The 16,878-nt window shown below is 47.6% G+C and overlaps 1 protein-coding gene across 1 annotated transcript in view; it reads right to left on the reverse strand.

Annotated features, from left to right (window-relative positions):
- Positions 1–368: 368 nt before the first annotated feature.
- LOC101163308 (ATP-binding cassette sub-family A member 1) overlaps positions 369–16,878 on the reverse strand; it is a 53,824-nt gene continuing 37,314 nt past the window's right edge. Inside the window, exons 16-49 of the mRNA XM_011473151.3 lie at positions 15,885–16,106; positions 15,607–15,811; positions 15,381–15,494; positions 14,489–14,663; positions 14,288–14,419; positions 13,928–14,205; positions 13,634–13,854; positions 13,466–13,541; positions 13,143–13,393; positions 12,978–13,029; positions 12,773–12,898; positions 10,200–10,348; positions 10,005–10,129; positions 9,837–9,935; positions 9,543–9,732; positions 9,329–9,423; positions 9,220–9,252; positions 9,045–9,150; positions 8,242–8,316; positions 7,913–8,082; positions 7,634–7,811; positions 7,438–7,553; positions 7,219–7,363; positions 7,027–7,150; positions 5,032–5,161; positions 4,749–4,875; positions 4,586–4,648; positions 4,356–4,462; positions 2,815–2,956; positions 2,609–2,743; positions 2,076–2,179; positions 1,899–1,991; positions 1,541–1,784; positions 369–1,381 (exon numbers count right to left, since the gene is read on the reverse strand). Coding sequence (XP_011471453.1) covers positions 1,229–1,381; positions 1,541–1,784; positions 1,899–1,991; positions 2,076–2,179; positions 2,609–2,743; positions 2,815–2,956; positions 4,356–4,462; positions 4,586–4,648; positions 4,749–4,875; positions 5,032–5,161; positions 7,027–7,150; positions 7,219–7,363; positions 7,438–7,553; positions 7,634–7,811; positions 7,913–8,082; positions 8,242–8,316; positions 9,045–9,150; positions 9,220–9,252; positions 9,329–9,423; positions 9,543–9,732; positions 9,837–9,935; positions 10,005–10,129; positions 10,200–10,348; positions 12,773–12,898; positions 12,978–13,029; positions 13,143–13,393; positions 13,466–13,541; positions 13,634–13,854; positions 13,928–14,205; positions 14,288–14,419; positions 14,489–14,663; positions 15,381–15,494; positions 15,607–15,811; positions 15,885–16,106 — 4,755 coding nt within the window. The 3' untranslated portion in view covers positions 369–1,228. The remainder of the gene's footprint in view (positions 1,382–1,540; positions 1,785–1,898; positions 1,992–2,075; positions 2,180–2,608; positions 2,744–2,814; positions 2,957–4,355; positions 4,463–4,585; positions 4,649–4,748; positions 4,876–5,031; positions 5,162–7,026; positions 7,151–7,218; positions 7,364–7,437; positions 7,554–7,633; positions 7,812–7,912; positions 8,083–8,241; positions 8,317–9,044; positions 9,151–9,219; positions 9,253–9,328; positions 9,424–9,542; positions 9,733–9,836; positions 9,936–10,004; positions 10,130–10,199; positions 10,349–12,772; positions 12,899–12,977; positions 13,030–13,142; positions 13,394–13,465; positions 13,542–13,633; positions 13,855–13,927; positions 14,206–14,287; positions 14,420–14,488; positions 14,664–15,380; positions 15,495–15,606; positions 15,812–15,884; positions 16,107–16,878) is intronic.

A 16,878-nucleotide genomic window follows, 5' to 3' on the forward strand; every position in this document is an offset into this window, starting at 1 on the left:
CTTCCTACCATGACAAAGGTGGATAAAGGTGGAAAGATTTCATGTAATCCATGGACACCAGTGAAGATCACAAATCATTGAAGAAAAAAGGTTCAGAGCACTGTCTAGTGGGTCTAGATGACCCCACTCCCAATGTTAAAATGCTTAGGATAGCACAAGGGTTACATTACTGTGGTTTAAAGTGTCCGCGCATTAGTAAACATTTAGTGGAGGCCATTGCAAAGTCTTCAGTGCTTTTCCGCAAATCTCCAGCTTAAAAAGTTTGTCTGTGACTTGACTTGAGCTTCAGTTCTGAAGGAAGTGAGAGAAGAAGCTGCAGACTTTTAACAAATGCTGGATGTGGAGATACTTGCAACTCAATGGTCATCTTGAGATGAGCAAGAGGCCTTTAATGAAGCCTGCAGAATAGCATGAACCTCACAGCATCTCTGAAGTCCTCCTCTGCAGCAGGAAGATATTTGAAACTGCTGCCGTCAGACTCAGACTGTAAACAGGTTTCCCCATCAGTGTGTGAAACGCACGCGCGTCTTCTCTCTGCAGAAGAGGCCTCCATCACAGCAGGGAGCCAAACACGTTGGTGTCAGTTCTGTTTATTCTACTGGCTGGGCTGTAACAGCTCTGCTTGCATCAGCAGCACAACGATCACATGAAGCAGAGGGCAGCTTTGAACCGGCGCCACGCCGTCATCGGTCAGCCGGTCACCCATCAGTTCTGTAGTTGTGTGCTTCCAGGAATGGATGAGGTATTTTTTGCCGGTTCACGCCCAAACTAACAGATCTGTTCCTTTTCAAAGGTTCATAAAAAAAAAACTATAAAATCAGTCAACTCTTCTTCCTAACAAGCGCTCTGATTGGCTGCTGAACACTACAGGAAATAGCAAGGACATTTTCAAAATAAAACAGATTAACAGTCAGTGTTTCAGCTACAAATATAAATAAAGTCCCATGACAAAAATCAAGGTTTGTAAAAAAATTTGCGCTCGAGCCCTCGGCCGTTTGAAATGATTTTGATTCTTCATCCTTAGTTCAGAACAGCAGCTCCTCATGTTCAACCACGAGAGGCTGCGGGGTGCGAGTTTCACCTCCACAGGAAACCGTTTGCATTGGCTGGCATCAAGTAGCAGATAGCTCCGCCCACCTCCAAACTCAAATCACTGGCACGTCAAAGCAGGGGAGGCTCGGGCGTCCTCCCTGCTGCAAGTCCAATCTGAAGTTGTAGCCTTCAAATGTCACATGATGCTCTCCCTCTGGCTGGCCCCTCCCTCAGCTGCTCCATGGGCGGAGCCAAGTTCTGGCACTTCAATAATGGTGTCTTTTCGCCTTACGGAAGCATCTTTGGTGACGTAGTCATCACTCTGGTCCTTTGCAAAGTTAACAAACACCTGAAAGCAAAAACACAAGTTCAGATCTGTTAGGACCACATTTCTCATCTGCCCCAACACCACCCTGTAGCTCCATAACGTTTTTATCACCAAAAGTCTCTACAGCTTTCCATGTGCACGAGTGATGTAAACACCTGTCCAGCTGTGTTCTGTGCTCACCTGGTCCAGTGTGGTCTGAGTGACAGAGTAGTCCTCGATCCGCAGCGTGTCTTTGTTCTTGGCGAGGATGGAGAAGATGTGTGCGAGTGACGTAAGCGATGAGGGCAGCTGGTACTGCAGCATGTTGCGGTGCTTCTCCTTCAGCGTGCTGCCGCTCAGCTCGCTCTCGATGAACTTCATGACGGGCAGCAGGTCTGGGTCGGGCCCCGCCACCCGCAGAATAATGGTGTAGCCGTCCCCAAACCTGAAGGACAGACACAGCTCATGCTCACAGACCGGACGGAGCAGTTGTCTGGAACGGCAGCTTCATGTTTTTTCCCCATCAGAAACCCTGAGCTCAGGGCTCCCAGCGTCTTACCTGTTCTTCAGGTGCTGGACGCTGCCCAAACATCTAAACCTGCCGTTCACCATGATGGCCATCCTGGTGCACAGAGCCTCACACTCCTCCATACTGAAACACAGGCAGCGCACCGATGAAGGAGCAGAGCATGGATCTAGAAACAGGACAAGAGGGGCCTGGAGGTTCTGGACTCACCTGTGGGAGGTGAGGACGATGGAGCGCCCCTGTTTAATCACGCTGTGGATGCAGTTCCAGAGGGCGCGGCGGGCCTTGGGGTCCATGCCGGTGGTGGGCTCGTCCTGTAACGAGCAGCACAGCCAGGTTCAGGTTGGCCCACAGGTGGAGCAGGAAGCAGAGGCTGAAGGTGAGGAGCAGAGGCAGCAGGGGCATCATGGCTCACCCCCCAACTGCCCTTCAACACCTGCCTGCCTCTGCTTCTGTACTCAGTCAACAACAGCAGCTGCTCTTTCAAATCCTCCGTTACCCAATCCCTCAAATCCAGTTAAGCCGCTCTCTGATTGGCTGGTGGGAGGGGGGTTGTGTAACACACTTAAACTTCAGCGTGACTCAGCTGGATCCTGGTGTGTCTTTTCTGCAGCTCAGTAGTTTGTTCAACTGAACTGGAACTTTAATGCTGCAGCAGCAGAAGTGGAAGGTGGAGCCTAAACATCAGCAGCTGCTTCATTCAACTTCCATTCAGGCTGGAGGTGAAGGGGGGGGGTGATTACCAGGAAGACCACAGGGGGCGCTCCGATCAGAGAGATGGCCGTCGACAGCTTCCTCATGTTTCCTCCGCTGTAGCTTCCAGCTCTTTTGTCCGCGTACTTCAGCAGGCTCAACTTCCTGATGCCCCACTCAGCCACCTGTCAATCAAACAGGCCATGAGTGTGTGCATGTGTGTGTGTGCCTGAGCACGTGTGTCAGCTGGACTCACGTCGCACACTTCGTTCCCAGGAACGCCTCTGAGCACGGCGTACAGCTCCAGGTGCTCTCTTCCCGTCAGCAGCTCGTTGATGGCGTCAAACTGAGGACAGTAGCCCATGTTCTGATGGACCTCGTCGATCTCCCTGAGGATGCTGCAGACACCAGAACGCCACAGAAAGCTCAGTTCAGACATGCGTAGGAGTGACGGAGGAATGAATGTCTTTCTACAGGTTGGAAGGGAAACAGCTTTCACTGTTATGCTACGTTCACACTGGACAAGCAGGGAGGGGCTTCTTCTTCTTTTTCTACTGTTTCCTAGTGCATGTGACTACATTTGGAGGAGGCTTGGTACTAAATCTCGCTAGTCTTGCTAGTCTTTTCTTTCACAGCTCTATTCCAATTTATGAAAGACTTGATGTCATTTGGGCTCAGACCACAGTTAAGAATTTCTCCTCCATGATCAATTTTCAAACGGTTGGGACTTCTGTGAATTAAAGGGAAAATACCAAATCTGAGACCCGTCTGGTTTAACTTTCAACGTGCGTTCAATGGCTGTGTGTTTTGTAGCAACGCATAAACACAAGAGTGGTAAAGACGGAAGCCTGTAATGTGCATTTACGTGGACCTTTTATTGAAAGTGGTCACATGGACGATCACTGCTGAGGGCGGTGTGAACGTAACGCAAGTGTTCAGCAAACACGGCGTCTGCTGTGACTGACTGTCAGCTGATCAAGACTCTGTATTTCAAAGCTTGAATTTCCAGACCGGAAACTATGAAGACTCTGATCCTGGGAGAATTTGCTGTGTTGAAAGTGAAGCGGAGGTCAGACATTCATCGATCCTGTGACCTGAAAACAGCAGGACTGCTCTGTTGTACATCTGCAAACCAGGCTCCGGGTTCTGCTTTCAGCTTTGCAGGTTAAACTTTGAGGGTAATCCAGAATTAGCCTGCAGAAAGCAGGTCAGACTGAAACCAACAACGTTCCCCGATGAGAACCGAGGTTCCCTTTGACGCTTCAAGATCAGACTCCAAACTGTCCTTATGCACTTTGAAGAGCCCCGACAAGATTTCAGACACAGATGAACGGCCGCTTTGGGACTGATTTCTTGGGTTCCGCTGACTCTGACCAGCGCTCAGCTGCACTTAGTGGAGTAGAAACCATGAGGTCATGTGATCTGTTGGTTCATTTTGGGCCTATTTGAGGGATTAGACTGAAGATCATCAAACCTCATCAAATTTGTGGAACATGGAAGCTGTTTTAATGCTCAGATCAATCAACCAGGTCCTCTTTCAGTGCAATTTTGATCCTAAACATGAAGTAAAATCAGAAATTTAAAAGAAACTTATCCCAAGAACAAAGACCTTCCATATTAGGTATACACTTAATAGTGAAAACAAGCTAACCAACATAGACGTTTGCATGCTGTGTCATTTGGTTGTTTTCAAACTGAAGTTAATGGAAATGGGCTGGATTTTGGAACAAGCCATCAAGTGGTTTTAAATCAGCTTCAACAAGGAAGTTGAAGAGTCGCTCCTCCGTCCATCCTCACCTTTTTCCAGCCAGGAAGGCTTCTCCACTAGTCACCATGGTGTCCCCAGTCAGCATCTTGAAGGTTGTTGTTTTTCCAGCTCCATTAACCCCGAGAAGGCCAAAACACTGAGCGTGCGCACACACAGAGACACACACAGAGACACACACAGAGACACACAGGTTTTACTCCTGGACCCTGCTGAACAATCACACCACCAGAAGCGTCATGTCTGCAGGAGCTCGTCTCACCTCTCCAGGTGGAATCCCCACACAAAGTCTATCCACAGCCGGCTTCTGCTTCCTCTTAAACACCTGCAGGGAACAAATATGGTTCATTTTCCACAACTGCAGCAAAATGCACCAAGCGGCAGACCCTGTCCAGATGTCAGAGCCGTTCAGGTGTTTGGTGTACCTTGGTGAGCTGGCGGAGCTCCAGGATGTCTCCCTGTCCAAGACCTTGGACGATGCGCTGTCTCTCCCGGGCCACATCCTCATCCTCCTCTCCCAGAGATCCCATCTTGGTGAGCTTACTGATCGGCCTGAACATAGAAGCAGCATAAGCTCAGCAAGCTTTTAAAAACTTTATTTAAACACTGAGAGAAGACAATCTTAAAAAGTACATAAAAAGATCCAGATGAGTAACTTTAAAGATCTGAGCTGTAAAGCAGGTCAGAATCAAGACAGATTGGACTTACCTGGGCTTGATGCAGAACTTGTACTGGATGAGGAGAGTGATGATGAAGAAGACCACTCCCTCCACAGCCATGGCAAAGAGGTTTTTCCCCACCATGTCCCACTCCAGAGGCGAGCGGAACCTGTTCTCACCTGGAACACAACAGCAAACATCAGTCTGCCTGTTCCTGGCTCCCAGCTGCTGCTCGTGGATGCAGAAATGCTGCAGAGCTGAGGGTGTAGCTCTGTTCATGACTGAACTCAGACTTCAAGGGAGGAATTTGGTAGCTTAACAACCCTCCTAAAACAGGGAACAAAAAGGATTCCTTGAAGAGCAGAGGTGGTCCAAACCGCCAGATGAAAGCAGAATGTTCTCACTCTCAAAACATTTGATTTCTGAATAAAATTAGCAGGACAAAAGGCCGTCCAAAACCCAAACAATACATGAGCGGTCTTAAAGAGGAGGCAGGCTTCTTTCAGCTCTCTGAAACTGAAGGTCCTGTTCCAGAAACTCCTGCCTTCTCTGTGACCTGGAAGCGTGTGACGTTAGAACGCATCCAGCGGTGAGCTGCAGGTTCAAACCTCCGTCTCATAGGGGATAAAAGGATGTGACACATGTTCATCACTAAAGATTGTTTATGAGTTAGAATTTAGGTAACTTCTACTTTAACTGTTCTAGGTTACCTAAATGGATGTTCTCTATGGCAGTGGTCCCCAACCCCCAGGCTCCAGGCTGGTACCGGTCGGTGGTACCGTTGGTACCGGTCCCATTGAAAAATGAACATGACTGTCACGACCCTGGTCGTATTTTTGTAGGGTTTCTTGTATATTGAGTGTTTGGGGTAAAAGTTCTCTTTCTGTGTGTGCAGGTTCATTGTTTTGTTTCAGGTGATCTAGTTTGCTGCACTAAAACGTTGTGGCTGTGCATGACTGGAGGATGGGACTTTAAATACCTGGCATCTCATCTGACTTAAGATGAGGGTTTCCAACCCTTCAGTTACCTTCACAGAATCAGAAAAGGATGTGGTTCCAGTCACACTTCTGCATGACACCAGAGCTAATCAGTCGCTTCTGCTCAGCAGTCTCCTACCGTTTTCTCCTGATTCTTCTTGTGGGATCGACACTTTGGTTATTCGAGCACCTATGCACACAGTTTAAACGTGGCCTACATTTTTTTGGTTTCATTTAAAATCTGATTCTGAAGGAAATTTTATTTTGGAAAACTCCTGTCAAGTCCCTCCATCCCGTGTCGAAAAGTGGTGTTAAATTAAATCCCTCAAGCTAGCAAAACTGACAAAAAACAGACATATTAGGAAACTTGGTTTTGCAGAAAACACCCAGAGAGGAAACAGAATAAGAGCCTTCCACTTCACAATAAAAGAAATCTGCATTTATCAGACAAAAACCAGGAATCTTTACCCCAAATAGGGATTTATTGTGACAGTTGTTCCCATAGACCATAATAATAATAATGCAGAATATTTAACGTCTAAGGAGGCTGCTAGTAAAGTTGTTCAAATGGTGGATTCACATTTATTGTTTTTAGAAAATACCAGTTTTAGTGACATTTTTTTCAATGTATTTATCCATCGCACCTTAAAAGTCAGAAGAGCCTGAAATTGGCGTCTGATTTTTTAGCTTCCACTTTGACGGTTATGGGTTATCACATTTTAATGGTTCCTACATGAAATCTAATGAACAGATAAAGTTTGAAGCAGCTGCAGATACTTTACAGAGGCTGAAGATAAACTTCAGTTAAGAGAAACTGGAGGCTAAAAAAAAGAAGAAAAAAATCAAGACGCCTAACTTCAGCCATGTACAGGCCGGTCCATGAAAGTGTTGGCTGACCTTAAACCGGTCTGTGACCTGAAAAAGGTTGGAGACCGCTAACCTATGGGATACATTCTAACAAAACTGTTTTGTCCGGATCCATTTCTTCTGCAACAGTTTTCTTAAATGAAGGAAACTGAAAAGCGAACTTTGTTTAGAGGACAAAAGTTGGGCTCTGCTTCTCTCACCAAATCTCTCGAGGGCGTCGGCCATCGCCTGGTTCTTCACCATGTCGATGAGTCCTCGGCCGAGACAGAAGTGTGGAAAGATGAGCAGAACATTCTTCAGGATGTCGTTGATGCCTCCGATCTCCTGCAGAGAAGGTAAAGTTACGGCGCTGCTCCTTCAGGCCAGTCTGATGCTGGTCAGCGTGGACTCACGTGGTCTCCAAAAAGCTCCATGACGAAGGTGGAGATGCTGCCGTTGATGCCGATGAGGATGTTGACGCTGGTGAGGACGACATAAGCCGTGCTGGGGATGGTGAAGAAGAAGGATGCCGGGTACATGAGGGGAGTGATGGACCAGCTAAGGGGGCAGAAAACAGATCATTTAGGGCCTGAACGAGAACTGAATCTATGTGCTGTGGTAGAGTGTCTGACCCGTAGAGCAGCAGCAGCAGCGCGAGAACCGGCAGGTTGGCAGATGACACATAGGCTTTTTGTTGAAAGCAGACAAAGATGAGGATGACGAGGGCGGCCGGGACAAAGTAGTTACACTGCAGAGACACACCAAATCTCAGCACCAACAGACACTGACACAGAGGATTTTCTTTTTTTTTGGGGGGGGGGGGCTCACCATGTCCCAAAGGAAGTTGGCCGTCCAGTAGAGCAGTGGCTGCACGCCGCTGATGAACTGCATGTGTTTGGCTTTGTTGACTCGCTCCTGGATGAGGAAGACCACGAAGCTCGCAGGAACGAAGGACATGGCGAAGATGACACAGATGGAAACCAGAACGTCCACAGAGGTCGTTACCCTGGAGACGAAGATGGAGAGGGGGAGCCAATTAGAAAAACACTGCAGATCAAAGTCCAGTCCAAATGGCAGACAGTCAGGTGTTCTCAGGTGTGCACTCACAGGGCCACCTGCGACAGCTGCTCCTTGGTCAGGTTCAGCGGGTGGTTGAAGGACATGATGCCGTAGTTGCTGGGGTCTGCACCAGGAGGCAGGTTAGCTCTCAGGATGGCGTTGTTCATCACGTTCATGAAGGCCGGGACGCTGTGCCAGCCCTTGTTGTTGAACCAGACCTGAGAGGACCGATTAAAATTCTATCAGGACTGGCGTCTCACCTGCACAGGGACCAGGCTGAGTCCCTACAATCATTCAGCTGCTCTAGAACCTGCAGTTCTTGGCTCTCACAGGTGAACAGTTGTTCTTGTTCCGCTGTACCTGAAGGCCTCACTCACCTTAACGTTGTTCTTTGTGTCCAGACCATTGATGAAGTTGGACAGGCTGTCAAGGAATCGATCTGCAGCAGCACCCTGAGGAAACCGACAGATGGTTGAGTCTTCAGACTCACATACTTTCTGAATCAGAGACTGTGTGTGTGTGTGTGTGTGGGGGGGGTCAGGGAGTTTGGTAAGTTTAAAATTCTGCTTGATCTACTCTGATCAGCCTAGACCTCCTCCAATATCGGTCACAATTTTTGTTGCAGCTGTAATGTAAGGTTGGGATAGTGAGGGGCTGTAAGCTAGTGGGACTAAGTGTAAACAAAGGGGTCCACTTAAAACTTGGAGGTGAATTTCTCCTGCCGCTCGGCAGAAATTATGTCCTAGTTTTTTTTAATAATGGATAAAAATGACCTTCATAAATAAATTCCTTTTAATTAAGACCACTGCTTTGAAAATAGAGCAAAAGATGATCAGAGTGGGATTTTATAGTCTTAACATTTACAGAGTGGATTTTACAAACAGCTTTGTCGATGATGTAAATTTGGGATAGAGGAGCACTTCTCTTTTTATGAAGAAGACAACGCCATAACATCTGCAAATAAAGAAACACTGCAGAAAATATTCACTGAATGTTCCATTTGCCTTGTGTTTTTTTCCCTAAAACTTTTTACCTTTTAAAAAAAACATTGTGTTAGTGTTAGGTGATTCAACAGCTACAGCTACAGCAAAATAACCTGCATTTCCATCTAGTATTAGGAAACATAAAACACAGACTAGTGACACCCTCAAACCTTTCAAGCGACTTCTGGCTCACCCACCTTCTGTAGCTCGAAGATATTTCGGACTCTCTCGATGGCGTCATCGATCTCGTTAGCTGGTGGGAGCACCTGTGTACTCCTGGCACCCAATGAGAAGCCTCCGTACCTGCAGACAAAACTATTTGAGTTTCCAGAGCCGACTGGCCAAAAAGGTTAATGAAATCCAAATGCTGACCTGAACTCGTTCACCCAGACTTTGTTATTCAGGCTGTGGAAACAACAAAAACCTTCAGTCTCTGTTCTTGTTCAGGTCCTTTGGACCGGGTGGGTAGTGAGCGCCTCACCTCTTCCCGATGATCTGAGCGTAAGTTTTCACCAGGTAGTCTGAGATGTTTCTTCCAGTCAGGTTCTGTAAGGTGTCTGTGGCGCTCAGCTTCATCTGTGGAGAATAATAAAAGTTAAAAAGACGTTTTGCGGTAAATATGACTCTGGTCAAACGCCATGGTTCAAACTCGGAAGATTTGGAAGAAAAAAAGAAAAGTTTTAATGTCAGGAGACCTCAGGGGGAGGCAGACCGCCTGCTCCCACGGGACAGTCTGGCAGCATCCTCTTCTTGCCATCAGAGGCGCAGAAGCAGCTTGGGGACGGGTTCTCCATGGTCCAGTTTCCAGAACTAAACAACTGCTGGAGACTCTCAGGAACGTCTGGGTTGTGCCAGTCTTCATCACCCATCGTGCAGGGAGACTCTCTGAGGAGAGGGCAGGAAATCAGACTAACGGCTCAACATAATCTGAGGAGGTTTCTGTCGGATGGTGAAAAACCTCAAGAGGATGAAGAAAAGTCTGTTCTTACGGAATGGAGTATCCGTCCATGCAGCGTGTCCCAAAACCTGGAGGCTCCATTAGAGACTTCAGTAACTTCTGCATGTTGGCGTCTCCGGGAGCGTCGTCGCTGAGGTCAGAGGGAACTCGGTAAATACGGCTGACGGAGGTGCTGCGGGGATGTCAGAAAGGCGTGTACCTGATGAAGGTGACCTGATCCTCGTACATCCATGGCTGCAGCTCCAGACTGGGATACTTCCCAAAAGGTGGCACAATGAGGCTGAACACCAGAGCGATGCAGACAAACACGGCCGGGAGAACGATCTGAAAGCACATGTGTCCCAGGTGAGCCGGCCGCAGACAGCCTGACGGGAGGGCTGCATCACCAGCGTACCTGAGCAAAGAATCCTTTTCTGGAGCGCCGTGCGTACAGGAAGCGCTTCCACATCAGAGCCACGAACTGCTGCCTCCTTAGGCTCCACCCATTTACCTGATACGAGCCTTTGCCCTCTGTGCAGCTCAGCCAGTCCGTCTCCCTGCAGTCTGATAGGACACAGCGGGTCATGTGACCAAACAGCCTCAGCAGGCAAACAGAAAAATTAGACGCAACAAAAGTCACTTTTCTGACAAGAACACAGTTTTACTGATGGATGACCTATTGATAAAGGCATCACTGAGTGATGCCTTTATCAATAAAACATCAGTAAAACTGTCACATTTTGTTTCAAAGTGTCTTTATGTCGGATTTTCAAATATACAGGGTTCCCTTTGGTATATCGTGGTTCACCTTTTGTGGTCTAGCTGTTTTGCAAACATTTTGCAGTGCACCTTTGCATCCTTTTTTTTTAGCAGTGCTCTGTGTCCTGATTGACAGTTGATCTTGTCAATGAGTCTCTTCTGTGTCAGATGTCTGTGCAGAGACGCGATACGTGCAGTTTGCCAGGGTTACATCCTGTATGTGCTTTAACGGCCGTGCTTCCCGACAGAGTGTGCATGATGCTCTAGCGTTCTTCTTCTGCTTTCAAAATGTGGCAGAATAAATAAGGTTTTGGCATCACAAACTCGAATCTGCTTTATGAATGACACTATAAATCAAAAATGTATCATCGTTGTGTTTGCAATAGGGGTATCGCAAAAGAAACTGCAATAAATAGCAGCTTGAAGTGTTTAATGATTCAAATAGAGCCCATTACGCATCTAAGCATACGGATGAAGCCCTTAAAGTTCATCAAATGGAGCCTTTTATGTTAGATGCCAGCCTCCTTTGTGGACGAGGATCATTTGAAATATAATTGAAGTTATGTTGACTTTTTGTTTAAATAAAAAAGTTGCAGTGAAATGGAAATGATGCAATGTTGCCTTGTTTATTGCGGGTGATCTGTGAAATGTTCCATATGTGAGATCTGTGAAGGAGTGGATATTTGATACAATGCTGCAAAACTCATCACTACAGACTTTATACACTTTCACAATTATTAAACTCCTAAACTTCACAAAAAAAAACAAGTCCAGCATTTTAGAATGAAAACAATAAATAAAATCATCTTAATTTAAGATTTGTGTAAATGTGGCAAACTGAGTGTATTCTGTACAGCCCGGAGGAGATTGATTGACAAGGTCACCAGCCAATCAAGGCGCAGAAAACAATGCACTGGAGAGAACGAGAACGAAAAAAAAGACATGTAATACTGAACTGAACAAAATCTGTGAAGCACAAAGGCCGGCTTTACACTGCAGGTCTTGATGCCCAAATCCAATTTTCTGACTATATCCGATTTTTTTGACGACCCACTTAAATCATCTTTTAAAAGTGACCCGTATCTGATTTTTGCATTTACAGTAAACAATGCTGAAGCTATCAAACGTAGACGTTCTGAGGACTACGTAGCAGCATTTCCGCCTTTCGCAGACATCCTTCAGACTTTTGTGTGACTGCGGTTGTCATGGAGGCAACGCAGCGACGGAAGGAGGCGTTGCCTTGAGCGCTCCTGAAGGGATGCGCGGGAGAGGAAAAAGAAGGGCTGCTCGGCCAGCTCTCTCTGAGTTTTGAATGAGGAAGTGTTTGCAGACGTTGTGCTGGACTAACAGTTTGATCCTCCAAGCGAAGGAATGAAAGGCTTCTAGCCTGTTCCAGAGCAACGGTGTCCCGCTTCATTAGTTACCGTTTGCGTCCCGACCGGGACCGGAAATAACAGCGGTTTCCGACTACGGTCTGAAGCCTGAAGCTGAAAGGTAACATGCAGATGGGGCTCCAGCTGTCCTCGAACAGCAAAATCAGCACACAAAAGCACCTTATAAGTCATCTGATCTCAGTCGGTGGTCTTCTGCGTTGACGTCACTGACATACTACTTGCATTTACTGGGGAATATCCGATTTGTCTGCTTACATGGCACACGCAAATGCACGTAGCCGATTCGTATCCGATTTATTTCCACATATGAGTGAGGCCTGTATCCGATCTGAGAAAATCGGAATCCATGCGCTTTTGTCCTGCTTACACGTTCACCGGTCATATCCGATCTGTGCCACATGAGAGGAAAAAAAATCGGAATAGGGTCACTTGAACCATGCAGTATAAATGCGACCCAAAAGTCTAACGGCGATATAGCGAGGGAACACTCGTTGTTTTTGGTTTTGCTTTTTGTTCATGTATTGCAAGTCATATCGTCATCGCAGTATTGATCGCTGATGTCACACATTGCAGGTTTTTCTCATGTTGAGCAGCTATAATGACAATAACCTCATTAGTACAAAGGAGGTTTATTCAGATGTACACCTGATTATACAACATATAAATAAAAAGAGTCCAATTGTAAACAAGATTTTGATTTAAATCAAGATAAATTATAAGATAAGTGTTAGTATTGGGGGGGTCACTGGATCTTTTCTTAGGAAGCACTGATTTATGATGTTGTTGATTTCAGTGACTATGGTGTTTTGTTGTGTACTTTTGTGTTTTTGTGTACCAGGGTCTCCCTCTGAGTCATTGCAGTCATAGGTGTCGTCTTCTGATATGGGTTTCAGGCAGCTCTGATGTTCTCCGCCCCCAAAGGCGTGAGTCCTCCTCCGTGCCCGGACGGGAAGGGTGCCGTCTTTGAACAAGCAGACACAGACGGTAAAAACTAGCCTCCAGAGTCTTACTCTGAAAGGTGAAGGCCACTTCCTGCTCACCTGAGAGAACTTCAGTATCCACTCCATTATCTTCAGCCACTTTCAGGAAAATCTGGAAAGACGTTAAATGTGTTTTCGTGAGCAAACATTTTTTCTCAGTTGCAACAGTGAAGTCAGACTTCGCGAGGATTCAAAAACTGAGCTGCTTGCTAGATGGTGTCCCACCTCCTCCAGCGTGGTGTCGGACACTCCGTAGCTCGAGATGCCGAGCTCGTGCAGTTTCAAGTCCAGGTCCTTGAAGAGCTCGACAAAGGCTCCGTTCTTGGCGGCGCTGTACGGCAGAATGTAGGTCAGCTCGTGCCCCAGGTCCTCCACCAGGCGAGCGGTCGGGACATGACGCAGGATCAGGGCTGACACCAGAGACGTGTCGGTGGGCACAAAGGGGACAGTGCAGATGGAGGCTGCCGGGCCATTCTCTGGAAAAGACCGGAGATAAGGATCGGTTCCATGTGAGGGAATCAAAAGCTCGGAACCAACTGAGAGCTCACCGATGGTTGCTGCCTCACTTTCATGTTCGCTGCCGAGTCCTGCGTCGCTGCTGCTCACCGAGGTGTTTTCTTCATCCTGAAACACAAATGGAACGTGCCGCTCAGGGAGGGAGGAGTGTTAGGAAAACTGAGAGAAGCGAGCAGAGAGAGCTCTGCTGGTTCTCAGACCTTCTTGTTGAAGGAGATGGTGCTGGAGGAGTTCCTGCAGGAGCTCAGTGATGTTTCTGGGTCCTTCTTCACCAGCGTCAGGTAATATCCTGACCCCAGCTGGTTCTTCAGGTAGAGAGAGGAACCCACGCAGCACAGCTTCCCATGAGAGATGATGGCGATGCGGTCACCCAAAATGTCGGCCTCGTCCATGTGATGTGTGGAGAGGATGATGGTCCGACCTGAGAGGAGAGCAGATTTAGATCCAAATCCCAGAACCAGGGAATCCGGGTGAATGGGGTCGATGAGGCTCACCCTGTCGATACTTAAGCAGCAAATCCCAGATGCCTCTGCGGGCGTACGGGTCAACGCCAGCGGTGGGCTCGTCCAGGATCACCACTTTTGCTCCCCCCACAAAGGCCAGGGCCACCGACAGCTTCCTCTGCATGCCCCCGGACAGAGTGCTGGTTCTGGACCGGCGTTTGTGCTGCAGCCCCGTGTCCTGGAGGATGTGCTCGATCTCACCTTTCACCTGCTCCTCCGGCAGACCTTTGAGTCTGGCGTAGAACCAAATGTGCTCTTCCACTGTCAGCCTGCAGGGGGCGCACAGACACAGACAAACTGAGTAGAGGCTCAATGTTAGGTGACAGAGAACTGTGGCAGTGATGGACTCACATGCTGAAAAGGACGTTGTGCTGCGGACAGACGCCCAGACTCTGCCTGATGGCATTTAGATCCGTCCGGATGTCTTTTCCCAAGATGTAGGCGGTGCCAGAAGTGGGAGGGAACAAGCCGGTTAGAATGGACCTGCAAGATGGGATCTGTGAGAGTCCTGCTTTTGTCAGAGTGTGAAGTGGCATCATATCAGGAGCTCACATGGTGGTCGTTTTTCCAGCTCCATTGTGTCCCAAGAAGGATGTAATTTGTCCCTCGTAGAATCCCAGCGTCAGTCCGTCCACCGCTAGCTTCTTACCTTGACGGTATACCTTCACCAGGTTCTCGATGTAGACCCCAGGTTCCAGGTGAGCAGGCTCCTCCTCCACACAAACAGCTGTAAGCAGGTATACAAAGCTTTCAGCTATTTCTGCTAATTTTTGCACAAAACGCTATCCCTCTGTGAGGCTTAAAGTTCCACTTAAGCGTTCCCAGTTGTCTTTTGATCATGATGATGCTGTTTTTAGCCTAAATCAAAAACCTGTGTCATTTTCTAGGACATAGTTTCTACAGAACAGCAGGAGTTCATTAGATATTCACCTCTGTGTTGTGGGCGGGACTTTTGGTGTGTAGCAACTTCGCCCCCCTTCCCCTACCCATTACTGGGAGCACTCTGTTTACATGCTCTTATGCTAGCTTACAGCCCCTCACAACCCCAAGCTAACATTTGTGGTGCAACAAAAATGGCGAGCAATATTGCAGCTATTCTACTGTACAGTTTGAGCCAGATGTCAGCTCGGACGAGGAAAACGAAAAACATACATGGATCTAGTCGTCTAGTCTAGTCTAGAATGGAGTGGAGCAGGGAGCTTGTGACCTGACGAGTGTATTGTCTATGTCAGAAATTAAACTCCTTTTCAAAATGCATTTATTTCGTCTGCTCCTGATTCACAACGGTTTGAATACAGAAATATTCAGAAATGCAGTTTTGAGCTTCATATATGCCCTCCATTACCAGAAAAATGTCACTAGAATACGTCAAAAACACTATTTTCATCGCAGAGGGTCTTTAAGATCTCCACTCTGTGGTGTCCCATAGTAACAGTCTACTTACCAGTTTGGTTTCTTCTCCGATTTAAAGGGATTTTGCTGGAGTTTTCATCTTTATCTCCAAACCAGTAAGACTTTGTGAAGGGGAAGTACCACGGCCGAGGGATCCCATACTGACCTATGGGCAATAAGGAGCGAATTTAACCAACTTCTGATTCCAGAGCAGAGGTTCCTCCTGCATCTAAAATCCATCCTCCCCCAATCTGCTGTCTGAGAGAGAAGGGCCTTACCTGGAAACACAGCCTCGATATACCAGGTGAGGACCCCGTATAGAAAGGAGTCAAAGTACATGACGAGGATGGTGGTACGGAGGCTGAAGTCATCCTCTTGAAGAGGACTCGACAGCAGGTTGCTCCACTGGATACCGACCCCCTGCTCCTCAAACAGCGCAAAGTACTCACAGCCAAACCCAAACGCTACAGGCGACAGGAGGCTCTGCAGGACAGGAGGACTCACTCAGGCTAAACACGGCAAAGACGATGAAATGTGTGAGACAAAGATGACTCACGGCCATCACTTTGGCTCCATAGCCAATATAGTCTTGCCAGGCCACGCAGAGCACGTAGGGTAGGTAGAGGGTGAAGTAGATGATCCCTCCGCAGGCTGCAGCCAGATTGGCACGGGCAAACGCAGTGCTGATGAGGAAACACTGCATGATGGTGACCACAGCAAACGACCCCAGGAAGAGGAAGATGACTCCTGGGTCACTGTAGGGTAGCAGGTTCCCCTTCTGCAGGAACGGAAACAATGACACTTATACACTGCTAACATGTTTCATCTTTGATTACAGGGGCTTAGGTTTCATCTTTGTGAAAGAGGTCCCTTATGTTCCCTTATCCACCAATCTTGGCTTTGGCATCTTTGACCATGACCATGACTATGTACATCTGCTGGTGGGAGACAAAACCCTAATTTATGACCACAATGCAACACTATCAGTATGAACATGCTCTAAGATGTCCTGACCAAGCATTTTGGCCCTATGGTTCTTCTATTGTTAGAACAAGCATAAAATCACCCAAACATGGAGAATAATACCACGATCAGGTGGTAGACTGACCTGAAACAAACACTGAAACAAAAAGCATGTCAAGCAGGGCTCACTGCAGAGGATCCATCTTTGGTACCAGGTGAATCCCTTTCAGGGTCACAGGATTACTGGAGTCAAACCAGCTACTGTTTGGTGAAGTCAGTCTACACCCTGATCAGTCTGCCAGTCTTATGCAGGGCCACACACTCACACCGGTAAATGGTCTATACTTTTTTAGCGCTTTATTACCTCCATTAAGGCCTAAATTGCTTTACAGTCACAGTCCTGTTAACACACGTTCACCCACTAATGGCGGCTCCACTGTCGATCACTGTCACCAACCTACAACCACCAGGAGTAATGTAGGGTTCAGTGTCTTGCCCAAGGACACTTCAATGCAAGGTTGGAACTGAACCTGTGATCTTCCGATCAGAGGCCGGCCGCTGTCCTTCTGCACCACAGCCGACACGCA

This window comes from Oryzias latipes, chromosome 10, assembly GCF_002234675.1.
Source record: "Oryzias latipes chromosome 10, ASM223467v1".
In the NCBI taxonomy this organism is placed as follows: domain Eukaryota; kingdom Metazoa; phylum Chordata; class Actinopteri; order Beloniformes; family Adrianichthyidae; genus Oryzias; species Oryzias latipes.